This window comes from Austrofundulus limnaeus, unplaced genomic scaffold (assembly GCF_001266775.1).
Source record: "Austrofundulus limnaeus strain Quisiro unplaced genomic scaffold, Austrofundulus_limnaeus-1.0 Scaffold5, whole genome shotgun sequence".
In the NCBI taxonomy this organism is placed as follows: Eukaryota; Metazoa; Chordata; class Actinopteri; order Cyprinodontiformes; family Rivulidae; genus Austrofundulus; species Austrofundulus limnaeus.
The window spans coordinates 3,934,070-3,948,974 of NW_013952407.1; the positions used below are offsets into that span (position 1 = coordinate 3,934,070).

Here is a 14,905-nt window from a genome sequence, read left to right on the forward strand (position 1 = left end):
CAAGACATAATGTGCAATAAAATTAAATTTCAGCTTACAATGCACATATCAGCCCTTTTATATTGTTCAAATTAATGTTTAAATGTTGACAGATTGTTTGACTCAAACTTTAAATTTTATGTGCAGTTTAACGCATGTTTAATACACACTCCCCCTTTCCTGCCTGCTCAGGGACGACTTTTCAATTAATCAAACTTCACCACAATTTTAATTTAATAACAAAACGACGCACTGGYTGAGAAAATGCAGCTTGTGAGCTCCGATCAGCGTGACCTGAAGAGCTGTAGATTAGCAGAAACATTTAATTCATCATGTAGCCGTCAGGCACACATACCTCCTCTGCATTAAACTCTTTAAGTCTTGGAAACTTWAAAAATATATAGTTAAAATAGCACCACAGGTTTGTCAAGGTGTCAAAACGACATTATTAATGTGAGATGGAGTTTTGTTGTGCTTGCTCCTTTATTTTTATCATTTATTRTGAAATGTTTACAATCAACTCAAATACTTGAAGGTTGATCAGAACCAATAAACTGTGAAAAGGATCAAAGACTAAATATTATAAAGGTTTAGGCCTGACACAATTATTGTTTTAAATTATTGATTTTTTAAAAACTGGGAACAAACAACATAAGCTTTGCACTTAAATAAACAGATAATATTTGAAGTAATTTGTACTGGGGTTGTTTTATTAGACAAAAGTTAGTCGGATCAGAGTTTGGAGACTCAGTACAAATTCTCARATCTATTTAAAGTAAATTTCCAACATGTAAAACACTCTAACTGCCCAAATTTGAGTGATGCTAGTATTTTTTTTCCACACTGCAGACTGAGTTCTGTTGTAAAACAGAATGTGTTAAATTTGGTCAAAACAAAGATTTGTGATRTAAAGTATGATGTGGTGTAAACATCTGTAACATAAACCTTGTTTTAAGATTTATTAAAAACTTGAGGACTGTCTGAGATGAACCGGTGAGCTGTCCAAGGTGGATGGACAGACTAAACAGAGGAAATTCGCTCAGAAATGGTTCTCGTTCTGAGAAGCTGTTAGCTTGACTCCCCCTGTAGGATTCCCACAGATGTATCCAAATTCACATTCATTATTCAAGTASAAGTATAGATACTATGGTTTAAACATTCTTCTTTACATTTAGGAGTATCAATTCAAGCTTTTTACTCAAGTAAAAGTATAAAAGTACTGTCAAGAAAAAAAAAGCCATTGAGCTCAAAAGCTTAGGCATGTTTATATTRCAACGTTAATGTTGGGATGAACTAATCTGCCTATTGCAGCAATGATCAACTTCATACTGCCTGGACTGTGATGTAAGGAGTCAAAGTAAAAAGTTGTCTGAAAAATATTTACTTCAGTAAAGTATAAATAAGCAAAATTTATACTTGAGTAAAGTAACAAAGTATTTGTACGATATTATTTGACACCTCTGGATTCCCAAGATAAAATATGCATCGCTCTACAGGAAATCACCTGAAAAGTCAGAACTATACAAWAAAGTCATGCTGGAAAAGCATCAGTTTCCTGCAGTGTCACGTTTGGACACCAAAAATAAAAACACAAACTTGAAAAATCTGATTTTTTTTATTTAGTTCTGAGGTCACAGTGTGCCAGAACAGTCACATCCACCTGATGATGACATCATGTCATTAACTCACTTCAGCTGAAGCTTTAGTCGACACGACCCTGAGGCTCAGAGGGACAGACTGACAGAAACTCTTTTCCTTCATGATGCACCTACAGCTTCTGCATTTAAGACTCTCGGTCAACAAAAGACGTTATTCTACTGAACCCAGCTGAACCTGGTACGGACTGAATGACAGTTAGCTGGTTTCTCCACTCGACCTGAGCCTGGGACTCTAACTATTCATACAGACTCCTTTCCCTCTCTTTAAGAGTTCTTGGAATTAAAAATACTGTTTGACGGATCCTGACCACGAGGTCCAAACGTTTTTTACTCCGTTGCAGCCAAAGTTCCACCGGTTTCCCCAGCTGGGCCCTGCAGGATCAGTCCTCCTCAGAGGAGAGGTGGGCTCCTTCATCGTGAACCTCTCTGTAGGCAGCCATGGGGCCACCGTCAGGAGCGTAGCTCCCCATAGAGACCTTCAGTCCCTCCGACAGTTTCTGGGCTGCCTGTTTGGCTTGCAACTCCTGAAATTAAACACAAAAAAAGAAAGAAAGCTGACATGAAAAGGCCGGTAAACAAAACCCAGAAGCTCTGCCGTTGCTATTAAACTCTCAACAAAAGTATGACTGATAATAAGCTTCCCTTTAAGCTGCCAACAGAACTCTGAAGTTTGGCTCTGAAGTCACTGAGCTCCACACAGTGTCTGAGTGCTGCCATCTAGAGCTGACTGAAAGACACGGTGAGGACTTTCTGCACAGAGAACTACTACAACAAAACAAAACTATCTTTATATCTGACTTACAATGTTTGTTTATAACCTGCCCAACAATAATCACTCTTTAGCCAAAACAAAAATGTCTCTAACCAAGTCAATTTTATAAATGTTGAGATGTTATCTGCAGGTTTTAGCAAGTCAAAYTTAAGACTTTTTTTTTTCAATTTATTTTTATTAACATTTTGGCAATAAGAACATATAAAGTCAATTCCCACCCAACTCTTACCAGCACAAATTTGGCATTTCATATAACAGCCACACAGTCAAGACAAGTAAAATAAATACACCAYAAAATGATTCACATCTTTCCATTTGAATACAAAGAAAAAAATATTTATACATACTACTAAGCAATGGCAGGTCTGTCATTTCCAGTCTTTYGCTGTAGAAATTTTAGCACAGGGTCCCACATCTTCTCAAACACCCTGATTCTGTCTTCATTGTAATATCTCAGTCTTTCCAGGCGCAGCGTGTTTGCTAGTTCTCCCAGCCACAGATCAAATGTGGGCACAGAGTCCTTTTTCCAGAATCTCACAATCAACCTTTTAGCAATCACYAAATTTAAGACTTTTTATGACCTTTTTTAATGCCACCTTGAACGAGACTTAAAAAAAATTATAGATATAGGTGACGGATGGGGGATTCAGCTCTATTACAACCAAGCACTGCACGCGTCGCTCATTGAAACACGTTGAATATGAAAAGTTCTGTGCTCTCTGGTTCAGTTAGCTGTTGTTTGCTTGGAAAAAAATCCAAAACAAAGACATTTAATAAATACATTCATGTCATGAAGCTTAATGGTGTCTTAATCTCCAGTTTTGTCTTAATACAAAAAAATAAAAATTAAATAAATATGCACTTTAACCTGCACTATCACAGTGATATTCAGAAGGAAGTGAGGGTTTTTAACAACTTTTCTCTATTTAAATTTTATGTAATATCAGTGATTTGAATCGAGAGGACATATTTAAAAAAGTTTAAGACCTTTGAGTAACGTATTTAAGAGATTTTTTTTTAATGAATTTAAGACTTTTAGGGATGCGCTGACACCCTGGATAAAATCTGACAGTAGCTGAGAGCCATTTATAACACATACTTAGGGCCCTAACAGCAATATTATGCAGGATTGCACATGTTTTTGTTTACAAGGTTTGACTAATAAAGCTGTAACTTTCATTGTTTTTTTACTTTAAATAATGTTTGTTAAAACTCTGGCCTGAAAGTCGGCAGGTAAAAGGGTCTTTCATTTTTTCTGTTGTTAACATAAAGGCACTGTGGCTGAAACTGACATAATGACTCAAAATATGCCTTAAAAATCCACTTTAAATCAGTTTTCACTTCTGTGAATTTATTGAGTCTGAATAAAGAAAGAGGTTCAGACTTTCTTTGCAGTTGAGGTTCACCTACTTCACATTTCCTGAAAACGAAATAAGAAAGAATCCTGGGGTCATGTTGGAGCACGGAGGGAGCAGGGGACACGTCTGGCTGCACTGACCTGCTGTTTCTTAGCCTGTTCTCTCACGAGGCCCGCCGACTCCTCCAGAGACAGGAGCTGTGCCGGACTGTGGTGGAGAGGAGGAAGTCTGGCGGCAGTGATGTCATCCAGGTGTTTCCTGTCCTGCTCCCTCCTGGCCTGAGCAGAAATGGGTGATGCAGTTCCAGAGGACTGACCAGGTGATACAGATCCCGGTGGAGAGGCATCGGTCCTGTGGAGCAGCCTGAAAACACAATAAAGAATCTGTTATTTACCCGTAACTCGTTTAAAGGTAATAAAGTCAACAAAGTGCACTCACTGATTGGGTTTGAACTTTTGCTTCCTGGGAACCGTGGATGTTTCCGTTTTTTCCAGAACTGTTACATAGTGAGGCTTTGTTGGTTGCTGCTTTTGGAGAAAGTAATTATCTTTAGCTTTGCWCTTTATTTGATCTTTGGATTCACCAACAGCAGGTTCAGATAACGTGACTCTGTCCATGGCTTCGACAAGTTCACCATCGTTTGTCTCATCAGAGCTCAGAGGAGCCTCGGCTGCAACAGTCTCCATGGYCTCAACCTGAGCGGTGTTGGAGACACGCCCGTCCTGCTGCGCCTCCAGAATGGTGTCTTTCTGCACGTGTCCAGGTGAGGTCTCCCCGTCCTGCAGAGCATCGCCCGCAGCATCGTTTTGGTGTGAATCTGCCGATGTGGCGGAGACGGCTCGCTGCTGGAAAGCTTGCTGATATTTGGATTGTAATTCGTTTCTGGCAGCGGACACCAAGCTCCGCCTCCGCTCCTCTTCACTCTTCTGTTCAATGGCAAGACGCACTTTGTCCACAAAGTCTTTTATCTTGTTCCCTTTGTCAGGAAGTGTCTGCAGCAGTCGCCTGTAAGGGTCACAAACACATTACTGCCTTCTTACAACTAAAACCATCATTCCATCGATTCAACAAACCGTGCTGATGTGATGCTCTTAGCTGCAGACTCCTTTGAGCTTTTCATTTCTGTCGATGCRTTTTCAAGAGTCACTTCAAAACATCCACGTTTTTCTAGTGACCCCTTAAATACCGTGGTGAGCTTACATGAAGACCATTATTTTTTCTGCCTTTGTTCCAAATTAGGTTAAGGTCTTTTATGAAACAAATGTCCACGTTTTATAAACTGTATTCATTTCCTGGCTTTCCAAGACACATCAAGTTGACTTGATTATTTCATACCTTTTCTGCTACTTTTACATTGGCTTTTATCATGTTTTTATTGTTATTTTAGACACAAGATGCTTCAAATTGTATCCACATCCCTGTTATGTCTTTTGTCATATACCAATGTTACAATAGCTGAAGATAATAAAAGTTGAATGAAACAGAAAAAACACTTTCATAAAAGCTCAACACATAATTTTACTGAGTTGAAAAGATCAAATATGGACTTCATTAGGAGTTCATTAGTCCTGCAGTGAAATTTGACATAACYTGATGTTTACGTGAACTCACTTGTTGGAGAGAATCTTTTCTTGTCGGAGCAGCAGCTCCTGCAGCTCCTCTTTGCTCTGGTGTCTCAGGTCTCCAACCTGTCCCTGCCGATCTGTCCACGACGAGGACATCTCTCTCTGTCAGCCACGGACCGCTTTGGCCATTCATTCACAGACAGAACGAGTTTAAAATTCAACGTTAAAACTTGTCCGGCTCAATAAAACACTGTTAGACACTTCATATTATTAAAGACGTAATAAGGGGGTCCGTTTCTGTCTGGTCTACACAGGACATGTTTAAAGTAGGAAACTTCTTCTTCGTGTGAGGAAGTCAAATATTAAACATGGCGCTCTATCGCCCCCAGCGGACAGTACGCAGTACTGCGGCTTGTCGCCAACACAAAAATAGAAATGATTTGCTGCCCCCTGTTGGCTAACTTTGAGTTTGCGTCGACACAGATAAAAATGAAACTTTTTAAATGAGGAAAAACTTACATATTATTATCTATTTTAAAAAACATATTTTCAGGATTTATTCTTTTGTGATTTGTTTTTTCTATCAAATAGAGATCCAGACAGTTTTATTTATTTATTTTTAAGTACCAAACCTTGTTTGGGTGATAATTTGGGGAAATTATTCAAAGTTTTGATGCACAGATGATTGTTTATTATAACTGCTGAGATTAAATATGCATCATGACCCAACCAGTGTTTAAGAACAGTTTTATTTATATACTTTGTCCTTTCACATTTTTGTTATCGTCATTCTCTTTAGACTGGTTTCAGGAGTTTCTTGCACAATTCTTTCTTTGTTGTGTGAGCGGTGCAATCAGCTTGAACCCTTCAAGCATCACAGTCTCAGATTTTCCACAGCTGCATTTCCTGTCCGGATGTTTTCCATCCAGTGATCTGAACCGTTTATAGCCCACACTCTGACCAAGAAGCTACAGCTGTTTCCCTTCTTCTTCAGGTCAGAGTTCAAAGTCTGTTTACATCAGACTTTTGGAGCCTGATGAAAAGTTGGAATTAGGCTTATATTTTTACATTAAACAATAATATACATGGATTCAAGTGTTACATTTAGTCCCTTTTTTTAAATTTTCACAACAAAACATGATGTTTACCTAGACAGGTAAAACATAATTGAGCTTGTATTTTACAGTTAAAAAGTTTGATTGTGTATTGCGCCCAAACTCAAGAGAAATTCTAAACAAACATATCATTTATATCACTATCTTTATAATGTGTTTTCACTGGCCTTATCTTTTTGTATGATGCTAACTTTAAAGTAAATTAAATATAAGGAATTAAAATATGGTCAAAATCAGGCCATATTTTAATCCATGTTTTTTCACATTTTTATCCATGTAATTTCCACGAATTACATGGAAATCACTTTTTTATCAGCTATAATTATAGGAAACAGTAAACAATTGTCATCATCAGCATTCAAACAGCTTTATTTACAAAAACCAACCACTTTCATGGCTATTCAAACATTTATTACCACCACCTGCATCAGTGTTCACAAAGGCACAAAGCATGTTAATAAATATTATTTACATCATGTCAAAATATCAAAATATATATCCATTTAGTTTTTGTACAGAGAAAATACAAAACAATGAAAATACACACATGTTCTTACCACTCTTTAGGTAAGATTTAATGTTTATAGCATCTCCTTCAAACGTAAAGCTACAAGGCCTGATAGAAAATAAAAAAGAAATTTAAAAACACTTCAAATTTATACATCCTTCTGAGAACAGTGTGTTTTATTATCACCAAAGCTGGGTGGCAAAGCAATTATCTATAAGTACTAAAGTCCCACTGTTTAAAAAGTGATTTTTGGGTCACACAAGGTGATTAAAATCATTCATGACAAATAAAGACAATAAAAATACAAAATGCACAACCTGTGAAGGTTTTCAGCTCAACATGGTAATCATTCTAAAAGTAAATAAAGATTAATTAATGAAATTAGGCATTTGAAGTCATTTAAATTGATTATTTAATCAGTTTTTAAAAATGACTGGTTTTAGAAAATATACTGTTAAGCTAAGCTAACTGCAGCTACAATTTGTTGGCACAAAAAGTAAAGAAATGTTTGTTTGGTAGATTATTTATTTGTTGTAACAATGCTTCTTGACAATATATCTTTTACCAGTGGAAAGAAAGCCTGTTAATTTTGCTTTAAATGGTGCCACATTTGTAAGGAACATGCATTTGTGGGATGAAATAGAGCTGAGTATGTGGGTTGTGTACATGGAAAATTTGTAAAATMTTCTCTGYCAAACAGCTTATTTTGCTGTTACTTGTTTTGAGATTCTGGTACCTCCAGGTGCCCACTATAAGATTCATTGCCAAGAAGCATTTTTACAACAAAGAAATAATCTACCAAACACAAATTTCCTTATTTTTTGTGCTGAGTATAAGTGTAGCATTAAGACTGGGTWTGGAGTAAATCTTGTTCTGTTCTAAAGTCCAGAAACCAGCACTTTTACAGCTCAGTTTGGATCACAGTTCATACTGTTTTTAAATTAACTATAAATCAGGGTAACTGTTGAAGCAGTTTTTATTGGTTTCCTGACTTTTAGAGCTGCACAAACAGTGTTTKGGGTCCAGTTAGAATAAATTAAATTCAAAGGTTCTGCTAAACTTTAGAAACATGTTTGGTCAAATTTAGGCATCTGCTAACCTCCTTCTTTCAAACTTGTCTGATTTCAAACTTTCACCATCAGCTCTATTTTTTTGTTTTTACTGAAGTCAAAATAAATCCAAAAATAAAATCAGAATATTTCATGTGAAATAAAACAAAAACACGTTTATTTAAATGAAATAAACGAGTTGATTCAACTCAGTTCCAGTGTTATTTTCGGCTCGTGTTGTGAAACTTTTATTTCACTCTATGTTGATCTTGGCAGTCATCTCCATGAGTTTCATGAAAGGCGTATAAACCTGTCGTCGTCCTGGTTTTGACTGAGAAGAGGAGGAGGAAGTGGTYGAAGTGGGCTCCTGTTGAGCGGACYGTCTTCCTGCGTCCACCTCGTCCGTTCCGGACCGGACCGGCTGGTCCTCAGACCGGCTGTAAGAGGACAAACCGTTCTGACGCAAGCGGCTGTACTGAACAGGAGTGAACTTCAGCAAGCTGGACTCCAACCTGCTGGGTGGAGGGTTAGTGGGTCTGAGCGTCCGTGGTTGTGTTAGACTGAAGGATGGATAAGGGCTGCGGTGAGATGGGGGTGGTGCTGGAGAATAGGTGTCGTCGGATGAAGACCACTGTGTGGGCGATGAAGGCGTGACTGGTGATGGAGGCTGAGGCGGGGACAGAGGAGGCTGGACGGGCGGTGTTAGTGGGTCAAGCGATGGGTGATATGAGGGGAATGATGGGGGTGGGGGTAGTGTTGGAGACAGAATGGCGTCTGATGAAGACCACTGTGTGGGTGAGGAGGAAGTGATAGGTGATGAAGGCTGAGGCGGTGACAGAGGCGGGTCAGAGGGTGGCGGGAGGTGCGTGGAATGAAGGTGAACAGGTTCAACGTGAGCTCCACGGCTGCAGTCAGACACCAGAGTTAGAAACCAGCTCCTAACGAAGCACCAAACACAGCTGGACGCTTCGACACGTGTGGACGCCTACCTGGGCAGCAGGTCGCAGCCTACGCCGACCTCCCTCGTGTCCACAACYCGCGGCCTGTTCTGTGTGGACATAAAATACTTCACTTTGTCTTCTAACTCATTATTCTAGGAAAAAGGGAAACAGGAAACACATCTGTCAGCTCAGCTACATGCAAAGGACTGCAGTCACTTTGCATGAAAAAAGCCATTTGACAGCGACGCAAGGGAAACCCCGCAGACACTGATGAAAGGTCAGGATATCCTGCAGGTCACCAAATCATCTGTAGCCATGCAGCAGATCACATCACCACATCGTAATTAAAAAAACATAAAACACGCAGCAAACAAACCCGCTCTTACCTCGCACTCCACTATCGCAATTCTGTCTAAAAGCTCCGAGATGAACATGTCCTTTTGGGCGACTTGAGCGCGCAGAGATTCAACCTGCGCAAAATCAGAAAACATCATGAACACAGAATCAGAGAACTTTGGTTTCCTTTTAGGAGTCTTAAATTTCCTAAAACACTAACATTGTGTATATTTTGTACCAATTTCAGGCAACTAAACAGAGAAAAGACATTTTAATTAGTTATTGCCTTTTTAACTCTCCATATTCAGATAATAATGTGTGCGTCATCTCTTTGCCTACATTTGGTATYTGATACATCTTATATTTCTCATCCCCACAGCTTTCATGTTTGTCATTCYTTCTTCTATTTTTAGAACATAGGGGCTGAATGCCCACGGCTGACAAAGAAAGAAGAAAAAAATGTCCTCACTTCCTCAATCATTCCTTTGACTTTCCTCTGCTGGCAGAAAACCATGTCGTTCAGATGTTTGATTCTCTCTTTGAGATCTTCCGTCTCCCTCTTCAGCTTGGATCTGAAACACGAGAGAGCTCAAAGTTCAGATTAAAGATTTTCACCAATCTRACTGATTTTTACACAAAACCTGAAACACAATGTGAGTCAAAAGTCACAGGACACCCTTTTATTTCAGAAGGACGGGGGCAATCTCTGAATCCCCCAGCAAATAATGAGTAAGGAGGCTTCATCCAAGACAGCAGCTTTTAAGATGGCAGCCATATTCTTGAAACGGCCTTCGATAAGCCCCCCATCACCCATTACATGCTGGGGTATTCAAATGTGTTCTTTTCCCTTTTCTTTCTGAAATAAAAGGGTGTCCTGAGACTTTTGACTCACCCTTTATAACAACCAACAAGGCATTTTTTAAATTTTAAAAACTGGCATATTTAACAGCATCTTGACCACACAGTTTCATCCACTGATTTGAAGTCCTTAATGAAGTGAAAACACTTTAATTCAGACCTTTTATCTGCAGCTGCATCAGTCGTGTCTGAGAGCTTCAGCAGACCGAGTCGCTGTTCACTTTCCTGGAGCTTCTTCTGGAGCTGAAGCTTCTCCTGTGACAAAAAAAATGGTTAAATGTAAAGCGGATCCCCGCATTTTTTCACCGTATTTGATGCTCTGATGTTTTAATTCCTCTACTTCCTGTTTAACTTTGGTCGTGAATGTTAATGCTCTTATGCAACAGGAATGTGAGAAACCCGTCCGTCCACAACAACATACACAGAAAACCAGTTGTTACCTTTCCCATACAGTCCAGGAGACGCTCCACWTCTAAGATCCGCTGGTCTCTTTCTGCAATCTTAGCTTCTGAAATCCTGATRGTCCTCTCCGCCTCTTCCAGGCGCCTGATGTACTCATCGAGCTGGGCCTGTAAGAGGAAATACCTTTTAGTTTCATCTAGGAACTAATATTCTGTTAAAACATTTCGACTTGTTTTTGTTGCAGTTTTTTCAAATGTGATAAAAATCAAAGCATTTGAATCTGGTGTAATCCCTGAAGTCTCGATGTAAAGTTTTTTTTTTCCTTTCCGTTCTCAGTAAAAAACTGTAAAACCAGTAAATGTGATGTGAAAGGGATTCAGAGAATGCAGACCTGTAGGTTTTCGATCTCCTCTCTGTGTTTTTGTTGTTGTTTAAGCAGCTCCTCTTCGTGCTCCAGCTGGAGTTTTTGTGCCAGCTCCTGCATCGCCCGGGTGTTGGCCTCCCGCGTCGACTCCACCTGGACAAATCCACAGCGCAGCACATTCAGCTGATCCTCAGCAGACTCAGAGATGCACTGACTCAGGTGTGTGTGTGTGTGGGGGGGGGTAGCTGGTGCAGATGTAGCTGATGCTGGATGTTGTTGTGCTGAGGCCAGACATTAACAAACCTGCTATTTTAAAGCAAACTGGTCTCAGAGCTTTTGGGACTATTCATCTCAAAAAGGCAAAGGTGGACAATAACGATTTATCTCCTGTTTGTGTGTACTTATGTATGTCTGTTAGCAAAATATCTCATCAACCACTCAATAGATTTTAATGAAACTTGCAGAAATTAATTACTGGACACATATCTACAACTGATTAACTTTTGAAGTCAACTAGATTAAAAATGGCCGCCATAGTCAACTGACTTTAGAAAACATAAAGATGTCTACAACTCGGTTAATTTTACTGATATTACATTAATATTTGAAGATGTCGACGGTGAGAGTGATCAACAACAAATTTTTTGAGTGATAACAGATTGTGCAAAAACTGTGGTTATTTTTTTACCCTAGAACATTCATAGTCAACTCTTTGTCTGTTAGCAAAATATCTTGTGAACCACTGCATGGATTATAATGAAATTTGAGGAAATAATCATTAGATGTATGTCTTCGACTGATTCTACTGAGATTGACCAAACCCTTTACAATTCTGTCACTTCTCAACATAAGCTGGTGTTATTTTTAAAATCTGGCATGTTTTCCTTCAAGGAATGAAATGAATTTAATGATCAGGTTTGCAGCACATCCTCTCCTCCTCGGCTCCAGCTGCTTGACCGCTGCCAGTCTGAGCAGATGTTCCTGGATCTCGGCACAGATGTTGGTGTGAATCAGGAACCCTGAGCGTGCAGTAAAGAGCTTGTGTGGACAGATTACCTGAAGTTTCAGGGTTTGGTTTTCAGCCTGCGCTGCAGCGAGCTCACGCTCCCTGTCTCTGAGCTTCTCCTGCGTTTTCTCAAAGTTGCTCCTCAAACTCTTCACCTCGTCTCTGGCGTCCACTCTGCTCTGGCAGTTCTCCAAGAGGGATTTCTGCAAAACAGACAAGTGAACGACATCCACCAGCTAAGCTCATCCTCACAGCAGCAGGCAGCGGCGACGTGTTCCTCTGCGCTGATTTGTTACCTGCAGGCTGATGTTTGCAGATATAAGAGAGCTGTTCATTTGGTCRAAGCTCTCCATGGCGGCCGTCCTGGTCTTCACCTCTGACTCTAAACTCATCCTGTGGGAGTTGGCCTCCTGCAGAAACACGTGCATTCTTACATTCACGCTCAGCTCAAAAGGTGGGAGCCTGAAGAGGGAGTTGTGTTTTTACATAATTAATTACCCTGATTTCCCGTGAGAGCTTCTCCATCGATTGCTGCATTCCTCCAAACTGCCCATACATCCGTTCCCTCACTTTCTCCAGGGAGTCTCTCACCTGTTTAACCGAGAGCACACAGATGTCATCACCACAGAAACATCAACTTCCCTGACGTTATGACGTGACGTCGAAACAATGAGCGTTTGTTTCGTTTTCACTCACCTCCCTGATGTACCTCATCTCGTCCTGAAGGTGACTGGTCGTCCACTCTCGCGCCATCAGCTGCTGCTGCCGGTCTGAGCCCGTCCGCTGCACAACACCGTACACTTTGGGCCCATGCTGCTGCAGCGAGGTCTCTGGCACCCCATTGGTCGGGTCTCGGAGGTGCTGCGWGGGAGACGGGATCACACCGGTCAGGTTTCCGTCCACTTAGACAAACTTTTACCAACACTGAGCTGCAATCGCTCACAGACGTTCACACTTCCGGTCGTACGCGTTTGGAYGTACGTCCCTACATGCATGTGGACTGGATGAGGTGTTTCCTGCACCGAGTGCTRGAAACAGGAGGCTGGTAACAAGCAGCTAAAAAAGGGTGCAGAGTGCATCGACGGTGTCGTGTTTCTGAAACCCAGTACATGAACTCCTGCCAGTTCTGCCTTTTGTACCTTTATCAGCCTGTGAAAAAAGATGCCCAGCAGCAGAGGCACAGAGCGCCACTTTGGCTTCACAAAAACCAGATAACAAAAGTGGCRGCCGTGGATTAATTATTGAACTGTAAGTCAGATCATGTTTCTATGAATAGTTTATAAAACAGAAAGATAAAATGTTTCTGYAGGTTGATACTTTATCATCGGGTGTAAAATGTATAACTCACAAAATCAGAAATATCCTCATATTTAAAGTGAATACTCCCTTCCACTCAAATCTGTGGGGGTTTTTCTTCAGTGCTCTGAGTTTTAGAAACACACAGTACAGTGCTGTGCAAAAGTCTTGAACCATTTATTTTGTTTTTTGTTTTCARTGAGAAAGACTTTGTCATCTTTTAAGTAGTTTTGATCCAAATGTTTTTTTAGACTTCTTTGGACTTAGGCTACTTTAAATAACATTTAGTCAACTACTTGACTGTTTTCAGAGGAATGTTTCTTTTTACTGGGTTAATGAAACATTCAGACAYTAAAAGTTTCCCGAGTTCCAGAGATGAACAAGGATTGTTTCGAAACAACCGAAAAATAACTTTAAATTGAATCTTTAGGCATTTTGTCACCTGCAGCCTATTATAAATGCACATATTACATAATACACTATTTAAATTAAGATGACAACATAAAATACACAATTTGACTGACAGGAAACGATATTTTATGTCTAAAAATGTGTTTTTTTTTTCAAGTATTGTTAGCTGAAAATTGATCATTTAGATTTTTTATTTTTTTCTGAAACCTTGAATTCTTGAATCAATTCTGGCATTTAATGAAGCTCTACATGAGTGACTAGATGCTAAAATCTGGACAAAATGTTGCTGTGTATATACAGTATATTAAAGATTATGTCTACATTACATTTGCATACAGTAATTTATGATTCAAACAGCTCTAAGTCCACACAGACAGGAAGAAATTAGTATATCTCATTTGGGTGTAAACCTGAATATATTAGATGTCTATCTATTGCTGTTTATTTGTGTTTTTTTAATAACTTTTTCTAAAGGCAAGCTGGAATGTTCAGATTTAATGTAGAACACAACCAAACCATTTGAGAGCAGGTAACAGTAAAAATCTGTGTGCGTTCCACATTAACCAGCTGCAGCTGAGTTTTGCTGCAAACATGCTTCTGTTCATGCAGAATGTCTTCACTTCACAGAGTCGTCAATTATGTGAATACAATATTAACGACATCCTGTGTTTGTAGACCATTATTTACCTGCTGAGGCGACTCCCTGCCAGCCGGCCGCTCTCTGCGGATCAGCCCGTTCTTCTTCTTCCACGTTTCACCGACATCTTTCTCTGCAGCAGGCTGCAGCCAGAAAACAAACAACATTAAAGACGTTGTGTCCACGATGAGTCGCTTCACATCAACACACTTCATTTTGATAAAWCGCTCATCATGGCTGTCATTAAGTGTTATTCGTTGCGTCACGTTTTTATTTATAAACGTTACTGTTGTTTTGTTATAGTGTATTATTTATAGACGTACATCCAAAACAACAAACAACAAACAGTCCTGAAATCATAAGCAGCAGATTCTTCTTCTTCTTTTTGTTGTCATATTTCACAGATTCAGATAAATGCTGTTTTCCAGAATATTATTGTATGATTTGAAACAATAAAACAAGCCTATTCAACAATAATTCAAATAAATAAACTCTTGAACTTCCTTAGAAACTGTGAATAATGTCAATATTATATTTCTTTTGAATGGAGAGTTTCATAATAAGGTTTATTTTTTTTTATCTATGCAGGAGAGGAACTCATTATTATTTCACTGTTGCTAAAACTGAATAAATATTTGAAGATCTTTAGG

At 39.4% G+C, this 14,905-nt stretch overlaps 2 protein-coding genes across 3 annotated transcripts in view; both read right to left on the reverse strand.

Annotated features, from left to right (window-relative positions):
• Window positions 1-1,575: 1,575 nt before the first annotated feature.
• On the reverse strand, window positions 1,576-5,705 carry polr2m (RNA polymerase II subunit M). Its single transcript, XM_014027757.1, has 4 exons — window positions 5,379-5,705; window positions 4,206-4,772; window positions 3,908-4,130; window positions 1,576-2,161 (listed from the first exon to the last, which is right to left on the reverse strand). The coding sequence occupies exons 1-4, from the start codon at window positions 5,486-5,488 to the stop codon at window positions 2,018-2,020; spliced, it is 1,044 nt and encodes a 347-aa protein (XP_013883211.1). The 5' UTR covers window positions 5,489-5,705; the 3' UTR covers window positions 1,576-2,017.
• Window positions 5,706-8,236: 2,531 nt separating this feature from the next.
• myzap (myocardial zonula adherens protein) overlaps window positions 8,237-14,905 on the reverse strand; it is an 18,615-nt gene continuing 11,946 nt past the window's right edge. Inside the window, exons 3-14 of one of the 2 annotated variants that reach the window (XM_014027717.1) lie at window positions 14,306-14,398; window positions 12,608-12,772; window positions 12,410-12,502; window positions 12,208-12,321; window positions 11,962-12,114; window positions 10,933-11,058; window positions 10,580-10,708; window positions 10,300-10,394; window positions 9,751-9,853; window positions 9,332-9,415; window positions 8,994-9,052; window positions 8,237-8,909 (exon numbers count right to left, since the gene is read on the reverse strand). In XM_014027717.1, the coding sequence (XP_013883171.1) occupies window positions 8,258-8,909; window positions 8,994-9,052; window positions 9,332-9,415; window positions 9,751-9,853; window positions 10,300-10,394; window positions 10,580-10,708; window positions 10,933-11,058; window positions 11,962-12,114; window positions 12,208-12,321; window positions 12,410-12,502; window positions 12,608-12,772; window positions 14,306-14,398 (1,866 nt within the window). In that variant the 3' untranslated portion in view covers window positions 8,237-8,257. Of the gene's footprint in view, window positions 8,910-8,993; window positions 9,098-9,331; window positions 9,416-9,750; window positions 9,854-10,299; window positions 10,395-10,579; window positions 10,709-10,932; window positions 11,059-11,961; window positions 12,115-12,207; window positions 12,322-12,409; window positions 12,503-12,607; window positions 12,773-14,305; window positions 14,399-14,905 lie in introns of both variants that reach the window. The other variant, XM_014027709.1, reaches the window with a different exon arrangement.